This window comes from Salvelinus fontinalis, chromosome 18 (genome assembly GCF_029448725.1).
Source record: "Salvelinus fontinalis isolate EN_2023a chromosome 18, ASM2944872v1, whole genome shotgun sequence".
Lineage (NCBI taxonomy): Eukaryota > Metazoa > Chordata > Actinopteri > Salmoniformes > Salmonidae > Salvelinus > Salvelinus fontinalis.
In genome coordinates this window covers 7,176,544-7,198,803 of record NC_074682.1, presented here as the reverse complement: position 1 = coordinate 7,198,803, position 22,260 = coordinate 7,176,544, and the positions used below count along the sequence as shown (strand labels likewise).

Below are 22,260 nucleotides of genomic sequence, written 5' to 3'. Positions count from 1 at the left end.
ACCATGCTCATAAAGTTCTAAATGGAGCCTGTATGGTGCTGTAAAGAACCCGTTCCTAATGTTTTATAAAGAACCATAAAAAAAAAAGGTTCTATATACCACCAAAAAAGGGTTCCGCTATGGTTACATCCCTTTATGGGGAAATATAGAACCCTTTTTTTATGGTTTCGATATAGAACCTTCATGGAGACTGGTTCTATAAAGAACCTTTCTCAATCTCAATGGTTCTTTGTAGAACCATACATGGGTTTTTATTCTGGTTTAAAAGCCATAATATACTGTTAAAATGCAATCGTTTGTATTATTGTGTTTATTAACAAGTTAAATCAGGTGTGGGAGCTCTGGAACGGCTGGGGGTCCCTGAGGTGAGAATTGAGAACTACTGACTTAGTCAACCATTCTCAATTGACACAAGGCCATACTTGAGTCTTTCACAAGACACTGTCACTGACCATAGTCATACATAACATGTAACAGCGTAACACAACAGATTAGATCACCTGGAAGGACACTCACTCAGGGTTGCACAGAAAGAGCTGTGAGCAAGCCAAGTCCCAAAATGTTGAATGAGCTGCTGCTGCTATGTTTACATTTTTTGAACCTCAAAGAACCATTGAAGGGCTCAAAGGGTTCTTTGGGTCAGTGTGGTTCCACATAGAACCAGCACCCTTACCAAAAACCCCTCGAGGAACCCACATTTTTTATTGTATACTTCATAGAATTCGACAGAACTGGTAATGATCAATTATGAGATTAGTAATGCTGCTGGTTTTCAAGAATTGAACCTGTATTGCAATGGTGAAGATGGTGAAGGATACAGTTTTATGATGTAGATATTCCTTTCTATATTTTTTGGTTACATTTCAAATCAAAAATGATATTACAATTAGACGCAAGCAAAAGGTGCAGAACATATGACATATAATATGGTAATATACAGTGGTCTGGTGCTTTCTAGATGTTTTCTATGGCAGGGTGGAAAACCAACGGCTTTTACCAGTCAGTTACCGACTTTGACTATATGAGTTTATTATGAGGGGGTTGTTGCTGCACTCCCATTCAGGTTCAGCGAAATACTCTTTTGTAAAAGCCTTTCGGGAGAGTTCCCGAAGTGTGCCATGTGAAAAATGAAAAAAAAAGAGTGAGCTGTTTGCCTCTCTGGATGACAGCCAGAGCCAGAGCTGAACCCTAGCTGAAGCAAAACTCCTAACCACATTCCCAGAGGAATGAGTAGAAACAGGCTCTGATAAACAAGCGGACGCAGACTGTTCTTCGTCCTACACACAGGGACACAGCAGGTACATCATGTTAAAAGGTATAACTGTGGGCAATGGGAATTTCTCTTCCTTGTGTTTGATGCCAATCAAATGTTGTCTTCCGGTGTTTTAAGATACGGGTTATTGATTCAATGATATAATAGGGAAAAAGGACAGGCAGATCGTGCAAATGAAAAAGGCAGTTCAAAGTTGTTTTTTTTCTTTCTTTGTTGTTTGGTGGTTTTTATGAGGAGTCAGCCCCAGAGAAAAAGCACTTTCATTTTAGTCTCAAGTTTCTTCTCTGCATTAAAAAAAGCGAAAAAATTATTTGCCAGCTTTGACTGCTGACACTTACTGGCAATAGCTGGCAAAGGCTATGTGTACTTACAGGGGTTGGTCAGTGCATGCTTGTTAGTTTCACCCCTTCTCAGCTTGGTGTTGGTGTAATGTACAAATGCAAGGTGTGATCGTGTGGCCCTTTCTTTGGAGACCTCTGTCCTCCTCCGTCCCCTCATACTGGGTGGACAAACTGATAGACCAGTCTCTGGGAGACATCAGGCTTGCGGATGATGCCCTTCTTGTAGTACTGCCGTATGGAGCGGCTCAGTTTGTCGTAGTTCATCGCTGGACGGTTCTTCCTCAGTCCCCAGAGTCTTGCCACGTGAGCAGAGTCCTCGATTTTGAAAATACCTGACAGACAGCAGAGTGAGATTAGATATGGATTACTTTATCACGGCATCAAATTGTCATTCTTCTGAACTCATCCCATCAGTTCTTAGCGGTCACACAGCCTGTCCTGCTCACCTTTCTCCTTGTTGAGCCAGCGGATACAGCGTCCGTAGGTGTGGGGCTTGAGGAGCAGCTCTCTGAGGAACTGCCACAGGTGGATGGGCTGGCCTGAGCATGACGAGTCTGCCTCCAACCACAGCTCCTCTCCGCCTGCACAGAGGGATGAGCTATGAACACTCATGCGCACCCCCCCCCCCCCCACACACATATTTTCTAACAGAGCTGCACTATACATGACCCTCTGGTCTTCTTCCTAGGAGCTATGAACCCACACAACTGCCACTACTCCTTCCCAAGGGCCAAGAACACTCTGGCCCTCGAGAAATGAGATTCATGTCACTTTCTTTCCTAACAAAGCTAACAAAGAAGAGGCTAAACCTACCTGTGATTTTGCTGTCTCCAACGGAACACCTCTCTTTCATCCAGGCAGCTGTAGAGAGGGAAAGAAGGGAGAGAAAGAGAGAGAGATGTATTGTTGTATTGTTTGAACGGAATGATAAAAGCTTCATTATCCTGAGGAGAAAACAGTAGTAAACTACAGTATGTGCAGAATGTCTGTCTAAACCAGTCATCAAGGCCAGCCCCAGGCATAAGCGACAAAAGTGGTCGCTTAGGGCCCCCGCAAAAAACATTTGTAATAATCATGGCTGAATACCGACCAGGCACGCAGAGCATGTTTTTAGGGGACCTGACCTTCAGGGGGCCCCAATTGATTTTGTTAGTCATTCTCACTCATATATCATATTAACATGGATATAAGCTTAGGGCCCCCAAAAGGCTATGGCCCTGCCAGTCATACAGCTATTATAACACACCTGACTTCCAGATGTCCAGGTGGGCGTGCAGGGTGTCTCCACACTGAGGGGACCTCTGCCTGAAGTCCTCTTCACTCATGGCACACAGGTCTTTCCCAGTGAGCTCCTGAAAGGCCTTGCCGGCCTGAGGCAGTCTATACAGGTGCTCTGTCCACAACAACCACTTCTGGACGTTCCCCGAGCTCCACTCTATGGGGTCTGGGGATAACAGATAAGAACGGTAGCAATTAACACTCTATTTTGGATAGTCCCCTATACATCTATTGATGTTGAACAAATGATTAGCAAACTAGCAGTAACATTTACGGTAAATGTCAACTGCATGTATGTTGGCCTGCAATAGGGATGGGTCTATTCAGGATAGAGGGTTACCAAAACAACCATGAACACAGTGGAGACCCTAGATGTGTGTGGTCCCCATACTGCAGAATCGGTTTATCTCTGGTCACACACACACACACACGCACACACACACACACACACACACACATACAGAGTGCAATCAAATGCTGTCAATCAGAGGCCAATTACTGTCTTCACCATAAAGTCTTTATTTGCCTTGTCTTTTCTCAGCGAGCTTCGTTCTGGGTGAACTCTAATCGCAGGCGTGGCCTAGGGAGAATGGTGGTTTGCATAAGGTGGGGTACTGTTCTGTTGTGTACTCTACAATCATTTTCATCAGTTGAAACGCACCACGAGACCACATTTTGGATACAGCGGTAGCAGCAGGAGGAGAAGAAGTAGGGTCTCTGTGATGAAAGGGTGTGACTGACGGAAGACATCTTATAGTACACACAGTACTGTATGCCCTTGACCTGCTGTTTGCTTTGCCAGTTGAACAGACCTCACCCATGCACTGTGTACACGGCTGTTGGCAGGCAAGCAGTATCGTCATTCCCACTAGGTCCTGTTTGGGTATTTGTTAAACACATGCAAAGGTTGGGATTATACAGATCCTGGAACAAACAAGCATGACTTGCGTCAGGGAGACATAGTTCATCATTAAGAGCTGTCATCCATCTCAATTATCCTCTAGCGGCAGGCGGATTCTGCAGATGTGTCTGCTCTGAATCAATATATCAATACCTTGTGTCAATACCTGATTGGACAGTATGCATGAATAGGCTAGAATGAATGGCTCTGGTGTTTTTCATGCTCATGAAAGGGAGACAGGATCATGCAGTAGTGGCAGCCATAGATGAAGAATTAGTAAAAAGTGTCAAGTCCCTCAGTCCACTGACTATGGCTCATCAAGCCTAGTGGTTAGCGCATTGGGCCAGTAACCGAAAGGTTGCTGGATCGAATCCTCATGCTGACAAGGTAAAAATCTGTCCTTCTGCCCCTGAGCAAGGCAGTTTTTCTAGAAGCGAAGAAGCAGGGTGTTCCATGATGTCATATCCTGTGTTTAATCGATTGGTTGCTTACTGTATAATCTGCATTGCCATTGGCTAGTTCTGACTGGTTAATTTATTTATTTTTGTCATGATTTGTACTGTTCCCCGGGCGACGAAGACGTGGATGCCAATTACGGCAGCCCCCCCCCCCCCCCCCCCCCCGCACCTATCTGATTCAGAGGAAGACACGTTTCAGTTGAACGCATTCAGTTGTACAACTGACTAGGTATCCCCCTTTCCCTTTCCAAAATATGAAATGCACAGAACACTGATGTGACAGGGATCAATTAATCCTACATAGAATCGGTACCCACCACAAAACATATCTTTAAACAGGAATGTCTATTCTACTAACTCTACTAATTCTAGCACGAGAGTGGCCGTTTACTACTGTAGCAGTACCTACCTGGGATGATGTTGAGCAGCTTGCAGGCCGTCTCGATGTCCTTCAGCACCTCCCCGACCACCATGCTCTGGACCTGCTCCAGGGATCGCTCCTCCTCCTGGCCCTCCAGCCCCGGGGAGAGCCCCAGGGCCTGGCTGTCGATGACGGGGCACTGCTCTGGCTCCTCACGGTGCTCGGACCTGGTTATGGGGAGAGGCACGGGACAAGCCTGACCCGAGGAGGCCTCGGTCACCTTCACCAGCCAGGTGGAGTCCTCTGTGAAGAGCATGTCGAAGCAGGACAGGTGGAGGCCTGGAAGGCCGCGATGCTCAAGAGCCTCCATGCAGGGCTTGGTGTCCTCCATCTCCCAGGCCATACCAGCCTCTGCACCTGTCCTGTCTCCCATTGGGCTTTCAGGCAGACCTAGGCGGGACGGAAACAATGGGCTGCTGCCCTCTGATGATATACTCTCCCCTGGACTCGACATGGCTGCTGCCTCCTTGTGAGGGAAGAAGAATGGATATTTAGTTTACAATAGTCATAAAGATTTACCAATGTCAAGAATGTGATAGTACCAACAGTATTTCCTATTTGATATGTTAATATATTGTGTGTGTGGAGATCAGTGGTGTAAAGTACTTAAGTAAAAATATTTTCAAGTACTACTTAAGTAGCGTTTTTGGGTATCTGTACTTCACTTTACTATTCATATTTTTAGCAACTTTTACTTTTACTTCACTACATTCCTAAAGAAAATTACTTTTTACTCCATACATTTTCCCTTACACCCAAAAGTACTCGTTAGATTTCGACAGGAAACGGTCCAATTCACACACTTATCAAGAGAACATCCCTGGTCATCTCTACTGCCTCTGATCTGGTGGACTAGGTAAACACAAATGCTTTGTTAGAAAATTATGTCTGAGTGATGGAGTGTTCCCCTGGCTATCCGTCAATAAAAATCTTATTTTTTTTAATTGTGCCGTCTGGTTTGCTTAATATAAGGAACTTGAAATTATTTATACTTTTACTTTTGATACTTATGTACATTTGAGCAAGTCCATTTACTGTTGATACCTAAATATATTTAAAACCAAATACTTTTTTACTTTTACTCAAGTAGTATTTTACTGGGTGACTTTCACTTTTACTTGAGTCATTTTCTATTAAGGTATTTATACTTTTACTCAAGTATGACAATTGAGTACTTTTTCCACCACTAGTGGAGATACAGGGCATTGACCACACTCATACAGTTCATGACGGAATAATGAAAACCAGCAGTTTGTCATCAAACTTGGTATGATCCTGCAACACCTGTGCGCTATGTCAATAATTATCTGACAACTTCCTATAGCCAACTTGTTGACCCAGAGTAAACAAGTGTGTCTTCATTTGTGTGGGAATCAGCAGAATCACGCTCTAGTTCTCTTTCATATATCCAATTCAGTTTGATGTAAGACCGGAAAACATGAATAATTATTTCACTGAAAACCCTGTAAAGAAAGTGTAACCAGTGACCTACATGAACATCCTGATAGCCAAATTGTAATAACCTCTTGGAATTAGTGAAATTCGACTTAGAAGTATAATTTTTTTTAGACACTATACAGTAGATGACGTTCTTGCAGTAAATCAAAATCACAGTACCTTCAAGAAACTATACCTTTGCGCCCAAAGCTCCGGCTGCTAAACGTGCAACAGTTTCAAAACGTTAAGAAAGTCCATCAGAGGGACTGCGGGTGTGACTCCTCCAGAGTGATGCACAGCGAACAGAACAGAAACTGAGGTGAGAGCATGTTTGCAGAGGCTCTTTAAATGTGTCCTGAGTCAAGTGAAGACACGGGGGGAATGACCCTTTAGAGAGAGCACAGAACCAGCAGGGCAGGCATGGGGCAAAATGGATTGCACTGAGTCTCTTACTTGTGGGTCAGTGGCCCAGAATGGGTGGTGACTTGGGGGTAGGTGACTTGTATTGAGGCCTAAAGCGGTACGACCGCCTGCCTTTTCCTTTCAAGGTGCCGTCTCCGCAGCCCTCTGGCTCCACTGTCAGCTGGAATTTTTAATCAAATGAAAGAGAGATAATGTGGAGGAGGACAACTACACCTCAAAATGTAGTATGACGGCGGGCCCGTGTTGTTGTCTGCTCAGGAACAGTTCCAGAAGAATCTGGAGGAATTTGTACTTCTTGTGTCAATTCACTCTGTTTACGTACACTCTGGTTTCAATGGTTTCGCCCTGCCTCATGTAAAGCAGCCCAAGGTTATTCCTCACCATGTGACCTGAACAGGAAAAACGCCTTGCCTTAGAAACTTCCCACACAGCTGCCATACGACTGGCATCAGAGTGGCATCCTAAGTCAACATCAAAGGTTGTCAGCTGTACCACTGACCAGTGTAATCTCAGGATGACCTCACTTATGGTTCACAGTGTACCTGGCTACCTGCTGCCACAGGTGGTAGATGGGAAGAAACGTAGCTGTCATAGAGACAGGGGTTATCAGTAGTTGTGCCGTGGTAAAAGACGCCTGCTATCGCACAGCACATGTTCAAGGAGAGACATGGCTTGTTTGCCCAGAGAGACTGTAAGCCACTGTATTCATAAAACAGCTATAACACTATTGTACCACACCCAGCAACCGCAATCCAAACCATCTATATTTATGTTGATTAATTGTTCCACTTGTTATATGGTTGTTTTTCAAAGAAACTAAGAAACTGATTGAACTGATCAGACATGGAATATTCCTTGGGGTGAGGATAAGGCTACTTTACCACAATGATCCTTGCGGGAACACAGTTGACAGACTGTACCAGTCCTATTAACCCTAAAGGAAATTAAGTTATCCTCTCCTCTCCCTCTCTCCCTCTCTCCCTCTCTATTCTCCACATCTCCAAACCCCCAGTCTATCCCCCTCCCCATTCCTCCTTTTATCTCCCAATTTCCCGCTAAGGGTCTGGGGATAACCCAATGTCTCTTCTCTTCATCAGGAGTCAGATTAAAAAGCGCCAGGCGATGTACCGGCCAGCCTGCTGTGTGTCCACTCTCCTCTGTAACAGCTTGCGCTAAGCCCATTAGCCCGGCAAATTTAGCCATATTAGCTTTTTCAAAAAGGGGAGGGGACGGGAGAAAGAGGCACAAACATGCTCCCCGGGGGAAGGATTAAGGGCCTGACTGATCTCTAAATGAGTCCGGCCAAGACGGTGATATTCATTTCAGGAGAATTAGGCTTCGCTCCATTTGCTAGCCAGGCCTTAGACACACAGTCAGATGAACCATAGCCATGAAGGCAGCCATCCTCCCTGGTAACCATTTAACCACTTTTTATTTATCTTTCTTATATTTTTGACATTCTCTGTATCAAGCCTGCTTGTAATAAAAGCATGGATGAGTCTCTCTGTGTCAGACTGAGAAATGAAACGGCAGCATGGCAATGTTCCTCAGGTGGTAAAATGCTATTTTGGTTACATTCCTAATGTGTGATTCAAAATTGTGTTCAGAATCTAAAATAACACCTTGGTTTTTTTACCTGGTGTTTTATTTTTATTGCCCGTGAATTAAAATGGGTGGCTAGATTCCCTCTCTGTGCTTTGGCTCCAACAATAAGTACATCGGTCTTGTCTTGATTTAGCTGGAGGAAGTTGTGAGCCATCCACGTATTTAAATAACTAATACAGTCTAATAACTGATCCGTGGAGCTAAAATCCTCTGGTGACAAAGAAATGTAAAGTTGTGTATCGTCTGCGTAGCAGTGAAAATCAATGCTGTGCTTTCTGATAACACTGCCAAGGGGTAACATAGGTGCTACAGATTTCTTCAGGAACAGGAGCTGAATGCCCTAACTGCTATATCTTCTTTAAAACAACTCTTGAAACAAAATAGTGCATCAGTAATAGATATAGGGAGACACAACAGTCACCAGATTTCACTTGTTGAGTCCTCTCCATGTGCACTTTCAAAGAAAGGGCTCCCTTGTTTGATTTTGGAGTTAAAGAAGTATATATAGTCAGGTGTGACTGTTTGCTGTGTGTGTATGGTTTAAAGAGAGATTTGGGGCTCTATTCAATCAGATCCGCTTTAGTCGACATCCGCACAGCGGATGCGACAGCTGTCGAATCCACAAGAGGCTCCTGGCATTATACCTAAAGCGAGCATTGCCATTGGCTGCACGGAGTCGCATTATGAGAAATCCCATGCAGCCTTGTTTACAAGTTCAAAGTTTGAACGCGACACTAAACTGAGATGTAGGATTATCTACACCTCCATTAGGCTGATGGAAATATTTTTTTTGTATCCCCTTTTTCTCCCCAATTTTGTGATATCCAATTGCGATCCAATTATGATCTCGTCTCATCGCTGCAACTTCCCAACAGGCTCGGGAGATGGCGAAGGTCGAGTAATGCATCCCCCGAAACATGACCCGCCAAGCGGCGCTTCTTAACACCCGCCCGCTTAACCCGGAAACCAGCCACACCAATGTGTCGGAGGAAACACCATTCAACTGTCGACCGGAGTCAGCCTGCAGGCGCCCAGCTCGCCACAAGGAGTCACTAGAGCACGATGAGCCAAATAAAGCCCCCCCTGACCAAACCCTCCCAAAACCAGGACGAAGCTGGGCCAATTATGCACCACCCTATGGGACTCCCGGTCACAGCCGGTTGTAACAGAGCCTGGGATCGAACCCCAGGCTGTAGTGGTGCTGCAACACTGCGATGCAGTGCTTTAGATCGCTCCGCCACTCGGGAGGCCCTGAGCGTAATTATTTCTATATAGCCTACACTTTCTCGTTATGAACTTCTAACACAGGTGCACCGATTTGACAGCTCCGATGTAGTTACACCTACAAAACATCAACTATGCGGATGTCAGCTATCGCCGGTTAAAGCGTGATCTGATAGAATCTATGCCTTAGACGAGCCTCAGTGATTCTTTGTTATTATTTTTCATGAGAAACTTAGAACCATCCAGGCAATCACCAGAGTTTCATAACTTTCGGGGCACAGCCCTGAAGACCAGGGGCTTACATTCCCTGCAATTCTACGCCATTTTACATAACTGGAGACATTACAAGTATATTTTTTTAATACCACACAATTGACCAAAATGACAAGATACTCTGACATTGACATACTGAGATAAATAAACTGAACAGCCCATGTCTTAATTGCAACCAATAGCATAGGCCAATGAAAATAATGGATACACAGATTGTAGGCCTACAATATGAGGTAGAAATTATAGTCCACCAACTTTCCAGTGGCACTATCTTATCCAAGTAGATTTTTCCCGCAATTGTATTATGAAATATTGCAAAATACATTCTAGCTGCCGCCTGCTGTTCATTGACAGCCATATTGGCAGCCACAACTCAACAATCAGCTGATATTTGTCCGCGGACTGCCTAATTGCCGGATTCCTGACTGTAGGCCTATGAGCTGGTGATGTGACAAAATACAATTCACAGCAATTTTTTTAAGAAGCTATTGATCCTCTGTGGATAAATTATGCTCTCTGGTGTAATATTTTTTAATTATTTCATTTATTTCTGTACAGACAGGAGTCATTATATAATTTGGCAAATGTATTTCAATGTATCTGCAGCCCTTCCAGCACCTCTTCCTGTAGCTATGTGTTCTTCCATGGATTGTGGCCAGTAACCCCATATGAGGTTATTGCATAGGTAGGCCTACTGTTACAATCATATTAAAATAATCTGATCAGCGAGTAGCCTACAATTACAAGATAATAAATTCAGTAGGATAAGTCAATGAAGCTTATAGTAGTTTCAGCTATATTGTTATAGAAACTATGTAGACCTTATGACTTGTTTGACCACTGTAGCACAGTTCCGGTGTCCATAAGGCTAATAAGAAAAGATGTCAAATGGCTTGAATAGCCAAAAGGGTCAAAAGTAGGCTAAAGCCCGAAAGTTGTGTGTAGAGAAGATCGTCATTGCTTTCAATTGCTAGATTAATGATCATGAGCACTCACATCAACTTCACTTAGATTTCCCAGCCTAATTGTAAAAACAATATCCAAATTTAGATTCAGTGAAAAAAAGAAAATTGGACAATGATTGATTTATCAAGACCAGTTCCCATGCTTGTCTCAAAGTTGCGCAGTGACGCTGTCACAATCAAAACGGTGCTGAACTGGTCAGTTGACCACACACGGCAATTGCTTTACATTTATTATAACCAGTGGTGTAGTGCTATTTTTTTAGAGAACCTACCATAGCTCAATTTTCTATTCATATTTCGCCATCATTTCTGAATGAAAGTTTGTAGGAACATGTAGCCTATTGCATAATATCATCCAAATTCTAAGATTACCTATGCATACACATAAGCGGCTCAATTCATAAAAAAGAAAATGCCATGTTAAGACACCAAATTAGTCCTACCTTATTTTAAATTAGGCCTTCGTCACTGTCAATCGTGATCGATAATTATTCATGTTTTACGGGTGAAACGTACATTCTGCATGCATGCCAACCATTTGATCCCAATCAGTTTCATGGGAATATGCATTTCGATCTTCTTGAATGACGTAGGCTAGGTAGTCTAACTACAGTTTAATATAATTTTAGATCAGATGGAGTTAAACACAGACACCTGTATTTGGTTTCAATCAAGGCATATTAAGCCCATGGTGCGTGCTGTTGAGTTCACGTCGTTTTATTTTTCAGACATTTCAGCACAATCGTCCTAAATTGCCATGAGAAATGATGTGATGTTTTTCGTCTAACAGTAGCCTAACATTATCTATGCTATTACATTCGGTTTGTGATTTAGAATACTAAGTAATCATTATGTGATCTTGTGAGACATCACACCGTTCTGAGAAGTGGTGGAACATCCCTCCGCGGTTTACCGACAGCACTACACCGGTGATTATAACAGTTATATGACTTTGGGAGTTTCACATAACCACAACTTTACACCATCGCAGCGGCGCAAAAGATTAGCGGCTGACACGAAATCATTCGGGCTAAAGCCCCGAAAGACAAGTCTTGGTAATGTCCCTGGAATCAACAAATGGAGAAAGAAAACGGAGTATAAGGATACTAGCTTAATATGAGAGTGCTGGAAAGATCAATAATACCCAGCAACGTCTACTGTTCTCACAAGGAAGTAGCCTTACTGAGAAAAATATTACAGCCCCTTAAACTTTCAGACCTCTCATTTGTTATTTAACCAGGAAGTCCAATAGAGGTCAGAGCCATGTAGGCCCACATGTGACATATCTTTACTGCAGGTGACGGCATGTTAATGAGAAGCTCAGGATCCCCTCACCATTCAAGGGTTACTATGCCCCTTGGTATGAATCAATCAATAAGCAAAAGTGGTTGAATCTACTTTGCTGGGTATCAATGATGGATGCTGTTTTCTGTTTCCTGGTTTCCAAGGGGTTGGTATTAATTAGGCTGTGTCTAGACTTGACAGTTCATGCAGCTTTAGTATTCTGAACATAGAGTTCCGGTCATGAAATTCCGAATGCGTCATGCGACAACACCTACATTTAAATGTGTCTACCGTGTCCACAGTATGTCCGGATTCCCTTTTCCGCGGTGTATTCAAATGCCAGTATGCATTCTACAAATGGTGGAATAGGCAAAACATGACAATAACGCAACAACTGAAGGGAGTAGCTAACTACTGTAGCTAACTAACTTGGCATCCCGAGTGGCGCAGTGGTCTAAAGCACTGCATCAAGGCGTCACTATAGAAACGCTGGTTCGAATTCAGGCTGTATGGCAACTGGCTGTGATTGGGTGTCCCATAGGGAGGTGCACAATTGACCCAGCGTCGTCCGGGTTTGCCTGGTGTAGGCTGTCATTATAAATAAGAATTTGTTCTTAACTGACTTGCCTAGTTAAAGGTTAAATTAAAAGATGTAAACTAGCCAGCTGACCTCTGTAGCAAGCAATGCTAAAGGGATTGCAAACGGTTTAGCATAACTCTAGCCAAACAATTCTAGGAACCCTATTTCCTCCATTGTTGTAATGAAAATGTGCCTTTTGGTCCCAAAACATCGTCTTCTGCAGACTAGTGGGAGGAGTGCTGATGACATCACCCACTGCATGTGCTTTCTCATTGTGTCCAGACTGAGAAGAAAACCGCACACAATGCATACCTGACAGCCTCATGAAGTGGTCAGCCAGCTCTGAACACAATCAGACCACAAAGTGACTTTTGTGCGCCTAGACCCGTCTTTTCAATGCGTTCTTCGTACTCTGATAGCGGAAGTCGTGTGTAAGTGTCAAGTGTAGACATGACCTTAGTGAACGGTTTCTTTGTGTGCCACGCTATTTTGCAGTTGTTGTAACATGGGACCATTTTCACCTGTAATGCAGGTGCATTGGCATCAGGCCAGGTTCTTCAGAGAGGAACACCCTTTTGAGTTTGGCTACAGTTACCTATAGGGGTGTGTCAACCAGAAAATACTGGTATTCATAATCGTATGACTATTAGTAATTGACAGTTAATAGTCGGATCGGATGATACTTGTGATCGGAAAACACACAAGTGTTTTAATATGCCTAAAATAGATGTTGGCAAAATACCAATCTCTCTGCGAAATAAACTGCAGATTGCAGATTATGAGCAGCGCGTGGAGGGGTATGTGTGTGTGTTTTTGTCCTCAATTTGCAGAAAGCAATTTGCTGTCACTCATTCAGAGTGCGCATCCACGTTTAATCTTTTCTCCGTACCCTCGCCCCGCTTTCGTTAGATACAGTACAATGCACATTGACAATTTGAGCAAACGTCCTACCCATTTGATTTATCATAGTAGCAGGAAGCATCAAGAAATGATCCGACCGAAACATGCAAGGAGAAGTGGTTAGGTGAAAATATGAAGCGAATTATTCTAGAAATACTGCTTTGCTCTATCCAATCAGAGCAGCTAGATCAACGTACAGCCCGCCCTTCTATTTACAGACAGCCAAACTAACCAGTTGAGTTATTTAGACCACGTAGCATCTTGCATTTCATTGAAAGATCTGCGCCGAGTCTGGCAACCGAAACGTACTTTTTTCTAATCACGGATAGGCTAATAACTAAAAATACTCAGATCATTGCCCATATCTGTTAAGATACTTGTTTTGTCCGATTAGGCTACTCGGCACACCATACTTTTGACCTTTTCCAAATGCTCACATAACACTCAATATTGACAGAATATTATCCTTACAGCACTACACACGCACGTTTTGTGTGTCTAGTGCTATTGAGCATCTGTACCCTTAATATGTCCTATCTCTGAAGAGGCCGTTGTTACATACTCAAGTGCTGTGGTGTCATGGTTTGGGTAGCAGCCAAACCAAACCATTGTTACTTTTCTGTAAAATGTACAGTGCCTTCAGAAAGTATTCAGCCTGAATTTAAAATTGATTACATTTAGATTTTTTAGTCACTGGCCTACACACACTACCACATAATATCAAAGTGGAATTATGCTTTTGTCTACATTTTTTTTACAAGTTTATAAAAATGTTTCATCTGAAATATCTTGAGTCAATAAGTATTCAACGCCTTTGTTGCGGCAAGCCTGAATAATTAAGGAGTAAAAATGTGCTTAAAAAATCTTAAGGATCCGCCCCTTATTTTAAATTTTCGCCTAAAATGACATACCCAAATTGACCTGCCTGCAACTCAGGCCCTGAAGCAAGGATATGCATATTCTAGGTACCATTTGAAAGGAAACACTTTAATGTTTGTGGAAGTGTGAAAGGAATGTAGGAGAATATAACACAATAGATCTGGTAAAAGATAATACAAAAAAACGTTATTTTGTATTTTTTTTTGTACCATCATCTTTGAAATGCAAGAGAAAGGCCATAATGTATTATTCCAGCCCAGCTGCAATTTAGATGTTGACCTCTAGATGGCAGCAGTGTATGTGCAAACTTTTAGACTGATCCAATGAATCATTGCATTTCTGTTCAAAATGTTGTCTCAAGACTGCTCAAATGTGCCTAATTTGTTTATTATTAACTTTTCATGTTCAAAACGGTTTACTCTTCTCAAACGCCAAGGAAGTGAAAAAGAAAGCCAAGTTAACAAACAGATTCCCGACCATTTCGAATCCCACCGTACCTTCTCCGCTATGCAATCTGGTTTCAGAGCTGGTCATGGGTGCACCTCAGCCACGCTCAAGATCCTAAATGATATCATAACCGTCATCGATAAGAGACATTACTGTGCAGGCTTTTGACTCTGTCAATCACCACATTCTTATTTGCAGACTCAACAGCCTTGGTTTCTCAAATGATTGCCTCGCCTGGATCGCCAACTACTTCTCTGATAGAGTTCAGTGTGTCAAATCGGAGGGCCTTTTGTCCGAACCTCTGGCAGTCTCTATGGGGGTGCCACAAGATTCAATTCTCAGGCCGACTCTCTTCTCTGTATACATCAATGATATCGCTCTTGCTGCTGGTGATTCTCTGATCCACCTCTATGCAGACGACACGATTCTGTATACTTCTGGCACTTCTTTGGACACTGTGTTAGATAACCTCCAGACGAGCTTCAATGCCATACAACTCTCCTTCCGTGGCCTCCAACTGCTCTTAAATGCAAGTAAAACTAAATGCATGCTCTTCAACCGATCACTACCCGCACCTGCCCGCCCGTTCACCATCACTACTCTGGACGGCTCCGACTTAGAATATGTGGATAACTACAAATACCTAGGTGTCTGGTTAGACTGTAAACTCTCCTTCCAGACTCACATTAAGCATCTCCTATCCAAAACTAAATCTAGAATCAGCTTCCTATTTCGCAACAAAGCATCCTTCACTCATGCTGCCAAGCATACCCTCATAAAACTGACCATCCTACCGATCCTCGACTTTGGCGATGTCATTTACAAAATAGCCTCCAACACTCTACTCAACAAATTGGATGCAGTCTATCACAGTGCCATTCGTTTTGTTACCAAAGCCCCATATTCTACCCACCACTGCGACCTGTACGCTCTCATTGGCTGGCCCTCGCTTCATACCCGTCGCCTAACTCACTGGCTCCAGGTCATCTACAAGTCTCTGCTAGGTAAAGCCCCGCCTTATCTCAGCTCACTGGTCACCATAGCAGCACCCACTCGTAGCACGCCCTCCAGCAGGTATATCTCACTGGTCACCCCCAAAGCCAATTCCTCCTTTGGCCGCCTTTCCTTCCAGTTTTCAATGACTGGAACAAACTGCAAAAATCACTGAAGCTGGAGACTAATTTCTCCCTCACTAGCTTTAAGGACCAGCTGCCTGAGCAGCTCACAGATCACTGCACCTGTACATAGCCCATCTGTAAACAGCCCATCCAACTACCTCATCCACATACTGTATTTATTTATTTATCTTGCTCCTTTGCACCCCAGTATCTCTACTTGCATATTCATCTTCTGCACATCTACCATTCAAATGATTAATTGCTATAGTGTAATTACTTCGCCACCATGGCCTATTTATTGCCTTAACTCCCTTATCTTACCTCATTTGCACTCACTGTATATAGACTTTTTCTTTTCTTTTTTTCTACTGTAGTATTGACTGTATGTTTTGTGTAACTCTGTGTATGTGTCGAACTGCTATGTTCTCAACTAGCCTACCTGGTTAAATAAAGGTGGGGGGGAAAAAAAACAATAGCATGGTATTCTTTCACTGTAATAGCTACTGTAAATTGGACAGTACAGTTAGATTAACAAGAATGTAAGCTTTCTTCCAATATCAGTTATGTCTATGTCCTGGGAAATGTTCTTGATACTTACAACCTCATGCTAATCGCATTAGCCTACGTTAGCTCAACCATCCCATGGAAGGGACACTGATCCCGAAAAGGTTTTACGAAGTCACATAATAAGTGGCATGGACTCACTCTGTGTGCAATAATGGCATTTAACATGATTTTTGAATGACTACCCCATCTCTGTACCCCACACATACAATTATCTGTCAGGTCCCTCGGTCGAGCAGTGAATTTCAAACACAGATTCAACCCCAAAGACCAGGGAGGTTTTTCAATACCTTGCAAAAGAAGATGGGTAAAACATTTGTAAAAAAAAAAAAAAAAACATTGAATATCCCTTTGAGCATAGTGAAGTCATTAACTACACGTTGGATCGTGTATCAATACACCCAGTCACTTCAAAGATACAGGTGTCCTTCCTAACTCAGTTGCCGGAGTGGAAGGAAACCGCTCAGGGATTTCACCATGATGCAAATTGTGACTTTAAAACAGTTACAGAGTGTAATGGCTGGGATAGGAGAAAACTGAGGATGTAGTTACTTCACAATACTAACCTAATTGACAGAGTGAAAAGAAGGAAGTCGGTACAGAATAAAAATATTCCCTAACCTGTTTGCAACAAGGCACTAAAGTAGTACTGCAAACAATGTGGTAAAGCAATTCATTTTTTGTCCTGAATACAAAGTGTTACATTTGGTGCAAATCCAATACAACAGATTACTGTACCACTCTCCATATCTTCAAGCATAGTGGTGGCTGCATCATGTTATGGGGATGCTTGAAATCGTTAAGGACTGGGGAGTTTTTCAGGATAAAAAATAAACGGAATGGAGCTAAGCACAGGCAAAATCCGAGAGGAAAACCTGGTTCAGTCTGCTGGTAGATTAATTCACCTTTCAGCAGGACAATAACCTAAAACACAAGGCCAAATCTACACCGGAGACAGTGGTTGTTCCTGGGTGGCCGATTTACAGTTTGGACTTAAGTCTGCTTGAAAGCGCATCTTCAACCTTAGGAGGCTGAAGAAATTCGGCTTGTCACCAAAAACACTCACAGACTTCTACAGATGCACAATCGAGAGCATCCTGTCGGGCTGTATCACCGCCTGGTACGGCAACTGCTCCGCCCACAACCGTAAGGCTCTCCAGAGGGTAGTGAGGTCTGCACAACGCATCACCGGGGGCAAACTACCTGCCCTCCAGGACACCTACACCACCCGATGTCACAGGAAGGCCATAAAGATCATCAAGGACAACAACCACCCAAGCCACTGCCTGTTCACCCCGCTATCATCCAGAAGGCGAGGTCAGTACAGGTGCATCAAAGCAGGGACCGAGAGACTGAAAAACAGCTTCTATCTCAAGGCCATCAGACTGTTAAACAGCCACCACTAACATTCAGTGGCCGCTGCCAACATACTGACTCAACTCCAGCCACTTTAATAATGGGAATTGATGGAAATTATGTAAAAATGTACCACTAGCCACTTTAAACAATGCCACTTAATATAATGTTTACATACCCTACATTACTCATCTCATATGTATATGTATATACTGTACTCTATATCATCTACTGCATCTTGCCATCTTTATGTAATACATGTATCACTAGCCACTTTAAATGGCTGCAAGGCAAAGTGTTGAGTAGCCAGTGAAATCGTGCCCATTTCAAACGGCCTCCTACTCAAATCTTGCTCGTACAATATGAATATTATTATTCTTTTTGGATAGAAAACACTTTCTAGTTTCTAAAACAGTTGGAATTATTTCTCTGAGTGAAACAGAAGTCCTTCTGCAGCACTTTTCCTGACCAGGAAGTGAAATGTCAGAAATCGATGCTCTTTTCAACTTGATGCCTATACATGGTCTTGACACTTAGGAGTCTACTTACACTCTATACGCCTTCCTATTGGTGTAAAGAGGATGTCAGAGAATACATTTTTGTGCTCATCTTGTTCTGTGGTGGAAAAAAAACTATTTCTTTGACGTGACCGTCCACTTCCGGTACTCTGAAGGAAGTGGGATTGACTTCTGTTTTGCCTTCGTAACGAACGGCTAACATCTCCGGCTCAAATTTTTTTTGATACATGTGACCATATCATCGTAATGTATGTTTTTTCAATATAGTTTAAACTATGCCACTTTATGTTTACATACCCTACATTACTCATCTCATATGTATATACTGTACTCTATACCATCTACTGCATCTTGCCTATGCCGTTCTGTACCATCACTCATTCATATATCTTTATGTACATATTATTTATCCCTTTACACTTGTGTGTATAAGTTAGTAGTTGTGGAATTGTTAGGTTAGATTACTTGTTGGTTATTACTGCATTGTCGGGAACTAGAAGCACAAGCATTTCGCTACACTCGCATTAACATCTGCTAACCATGTGTATGTGACAAATAAAATTTGATTTGATTTATGAGCTGTCATCGCTGCCAAAGGTGATTCTAAAATGCATTGACTCAGGGGGTTGAATATTTCTCTAATCAAGATACATTGGTATTTTATTTTTCATGTGTTTTTTATAAATGTTAGAATGTCTCTTCCACTTGGACATTAAAGTATTTTGTGTAGATCGTTGACAAAAAAAAATCCCAATATAATCTATTTTAATACCACTTTGTAACACAACAAAATGTGGAAAGAGTTAAGGGGTGTGAATACATTCTGAAGGCACTGTAAATCCATCAGGCACCTGTGCCATTCTGGTCATCCACCAGGGGAGAATTTTGGATAATGCCATATTTCTCGTTTTACCTCAGGGATTTATTCAATATCTATAATTGGCAAGATACCTTTCATGTAATGGCAGATAAATTGGCAGATAAATGGTCTGTGGTCACATTTGTGATCAGTCCCTTCCTTTATTCCCTGTACGCCCTGTACTCCCTGTTCACTCATGACTGCACAGCCAGGCATGACTCCAACACCATCATTAAGTTTGCTGATGGCACAACAGTGGTAGGCCTGATCACCGACAACGACGAGACAGCCTATAGGGAGGAGGTCAGAGACCTGGCCATGTGGTGCCAGGACAACAACCTCTATGGCAACTGCACGGCCTCCGACCGCAAGGCACTACAGAGGGTAGTGCGAACGTCCCAGTACATCACTGGGGCCAAGATTCCTGCCATCCAGGACCTCTATACCAGGTTGTATCAGAGGAAGGCCCTAAAAATTGTCAAAGACTCCAGCCACCCTAGTCATAGACTGTTCTCTCTGCTACCACACGGCAAGCGGTACCGGAGCGCCAAGTCTAGGTCCAAGAGGCTTCTAAACAGCTTCTACCCCCAGGCCATAAGACTCCTGGACACCTAATCAAATGGCTACCCAGACTATTTGCATTGCCCCCCCTCCCCTTATTTTACACCGCTGCTACTCTCTGTTGTTATCATCTATGCATAGTCACTTTAATAACTCTACCTACACGTACATATTACCTCAACTAACCGGTGCCCCCGCACATTGACTCTGTACAGGTACCCGCCAGTGTTACGACTCTCGTTGGTAGAATGACCGGACCAAGGTGCAGCGTAGTAGGCGTACATTTTCTTTATTAATGTTCCACCAAAAACAATAAACAAAAGAACGAACGTAAAGCTTTGTAGTGCAAAACATGCAACAAACAAAGACAAGATCCCACAAAACCCAAACGGAAACTAACAACTTATATCTGATTCCCAATCAGAGACAACGATAGACAGCTGCCTCCGATTGGGAATGAAACACACCAACATAGAAACAGAAAACCTAGAATTCCCACCCCAATCACACCCTGACCTAACCAAATAGAGAAATAAAAAGGCTCTCTAAGGTCAGGGCGTGACAGCCTGTATATAGTCTCGCTATTGTTATTTTACTGCTGCTCTTTAATTACTTGTTAATTTTATTTCTTATTCTTATCTCTATTTTATCTCTCTGCATTGTTGTTAGGGGCTCATAAGTAAGCATTCGGGGCATGTGACTAATGAAATTTGATTTGAAATTGATTGACAAACATCAGAAGTACTCAGACAGGTGCAATGTTGCACAGTTGGGGTATATAGATTCTCTAGTACCTTTATGTTGAATTAAATACAATAAAATGAAATACCACATCGCGCTGTATGACAGGAAATTCGAATATTTTATCAGCATAAGAGCTGCATCTTCATAAAATGTAACCCCATATACCTTTACCCCATAAGATAACTTAAAAAGTAATTTTCTTTCAGAAACGTTCAATTAAAACCAACGCAGAGCGAACAGCACCTGATAAATTACTGATAAGAACACACCTTGGAGACAATTTTGTGGCTTTTTCGCCCATACACACAGACTCCACAAAAAGTACATCCTGACTACCTGTCCGACTCCTTACCTGGGCCAAGGTGTGCTGGCCTCTGGGTGGTCTCAGGCAGGGCTGAGACTGGTGCTGAGTGTAGACAATACAGGACCCCAACAGGTGTAAGGTAGACTAGTGGTGATGATTACCTCTAGTCCAGTTAGCTCAGATTCCAGTCTCTTCTGTCAGTCTGCAGGTGTCTGGTGTTTTATGATGGGCCAGGAGATGCGCCAGGCAGACGAGCAGGCAGACAGCAGGTTGGGAAAGCAGGCCTATAAGTAACCCAGAAGACTGATGAAGAATCCTCTACCTGGGGGCCTGAGGCTGTCTACTAGTCTCTGCTGGATCTTAAAAGGCGCAGACTTAAAAGGCGCAGCCCAAAAGCACACTAAGGCTAACTAATGCTATCAGTGACAATGTACCTGCTGTGGGTGTGACAGAGGGAGAGTGAGAGTGTGTGAAGGAATTCCAGTTCCATTGACTGTAGGTCATATTTATACTAGGGCAGCCTTGTTTACCTAAGCACACACAGTCTGTGTGTGTGTGTGTGTGTGTGTGTGTGTGTGTGTGTGTGTGTGTGTGTGTGTGTGTGTGTGTGTGTGTGTGTGTGTGTGTGTGTGTGTGTGTGTGTGTGTGTGTGTGTGTGTGTGTGTGTGTGTGTGTGTAACACACATAACACAAAGTCATTTCTCAACCCTGTTAGAACAACGGCATCGGATCTTAGTTCAAAGTATATGGGTGTCTGAGTGTCCATGACAGCTTCCTGTTTAATCTGGAAGATTCTGTACAGGTTAAGTGAAATTTCATGGGGGAAATAGACTGTACGGCAGTTTGAAAAATGATTCAGGTGGTTAGAAAATGATACTTGAAAATAGTTATTTTGATGTAAAAAAAAAAATCTAGTTGTCATCTTTACTTGAATGTAGTTAGTACTTTACTTCACATGTCCAACCATCTTGGGAAATGAATTCAGCATAGATATTACACTGAATAAAAATATAAACGCAACATGTAAAGGCCCATGTTTCATTAGCCAAAATAAAATATCCCAGAAATGTTCCAAACGTACAAAAAGCTTATTTCTCAAAATATTTTGCCACAACATTTATGCAAAAATGTTTTATCCCACTTTGTAACACAACAACACCTGTGCCAAAAATGTGACACACTGAAATTTGTGCAATTGTTTTGGGAGAAATACGCTTTTTGTGAGTATGGAACATTTCTGGGATCTTTTAATATGTGTTTTACCCCTGTTAGTGAGCATTTCTCCTTTGCCAAGATAATACATCCACCGGACAGGTGTGGCATTTCAATAAGCTGATTAAACAGCATGAACAGTACACAGGTGCACCTTGTGCTGTGACAATAAAAGTCCACTCTAAAATGTGCAGTTTTGTCACACAACACAATGCCACAGATGTCTCAAGTTTTGAGGGAGTGTGCAATTGGCATGCTGACTGCAGGAATGTCCAACAGAGCTGTTGCCAGAGAATTTAATGTAAATTTCTCTACTATAAGCCGCCTCCAAAGTC

The 22,260-nt window shown here is 42.7% G+C and overlaps 1 protein-coding gene across 2 annotated transcripts; it reads right to left on the bottom strand.

Annotated features, from left to right (window-relative positions):
- Positions 1 to 295: 295 nt before the first annotated feature.
- LOC129814873 (SAM pointed domain-containing Ets transcription factor-like) lies at positions 296 to 21,172 on the bottom strand. 2 transcript variants are annotated; one of them, XM_055867995.1, is made up of 6 exons: positions 20,875 to 21,172; positions 4,661 to 5,138; positions 2,861 to 3,058; positions 2,428 to 2,475; positions 2,061 to 2,195; positions 296 to 1,946 (listed from the first exon to the last, which is right to left on the bottom strand). In XM_055867995.1, the coding sequence occupies exons 2-6, from the start codon at positions 5,124 to 5,126 to the stop codon at positions 1,768 to 1,770; spliced, it is 1,026 nt and encodes a 341-aa protein (XP_055723970.1). In that variant the 5' UTR covers positions 5,127 to 5,138; positions 20,875 to 21,172; the 3' UTR covers positions 296 to 1,767. The 2 variants fall into 2 exon arrangements, with proteins under 2 accessions (XP_055723970.1, XP_055723969.1); XM_055867994.1 differs by lacking the exon at positions 20,875 to 21,172 and adding an exon at positions 6,290 to 6,677.
- Positions 21,173 to 22,260: the final 1,088 nt, after the last annotated feature.

Bases quoted from the DNA above. Each gene is read 5' to 3' on its own strand.
- LOC129814873 (XM_055867995.1), bottom strand. From the start codon at position 5,126: ATGTCGAGTCCAGGGGAGAGTATATCATCAGAGGGCAGCAGCCCATTG. The intron at 3,059-4,660 runs GTAGGTACTGCT...TGTTATCCCCAG, and splicing joins GCTGCTCAACATCATCCCAG to ACCCCATAGAGTGGAGCTCG. The intron at 1,947-2,060 runs GTGAGCAGGACA...GCTGTCTGTCAG, and splicing joins CTGGCTCAACAAGGAGAAAG to GTATTTTCAAAATCGAGGAC.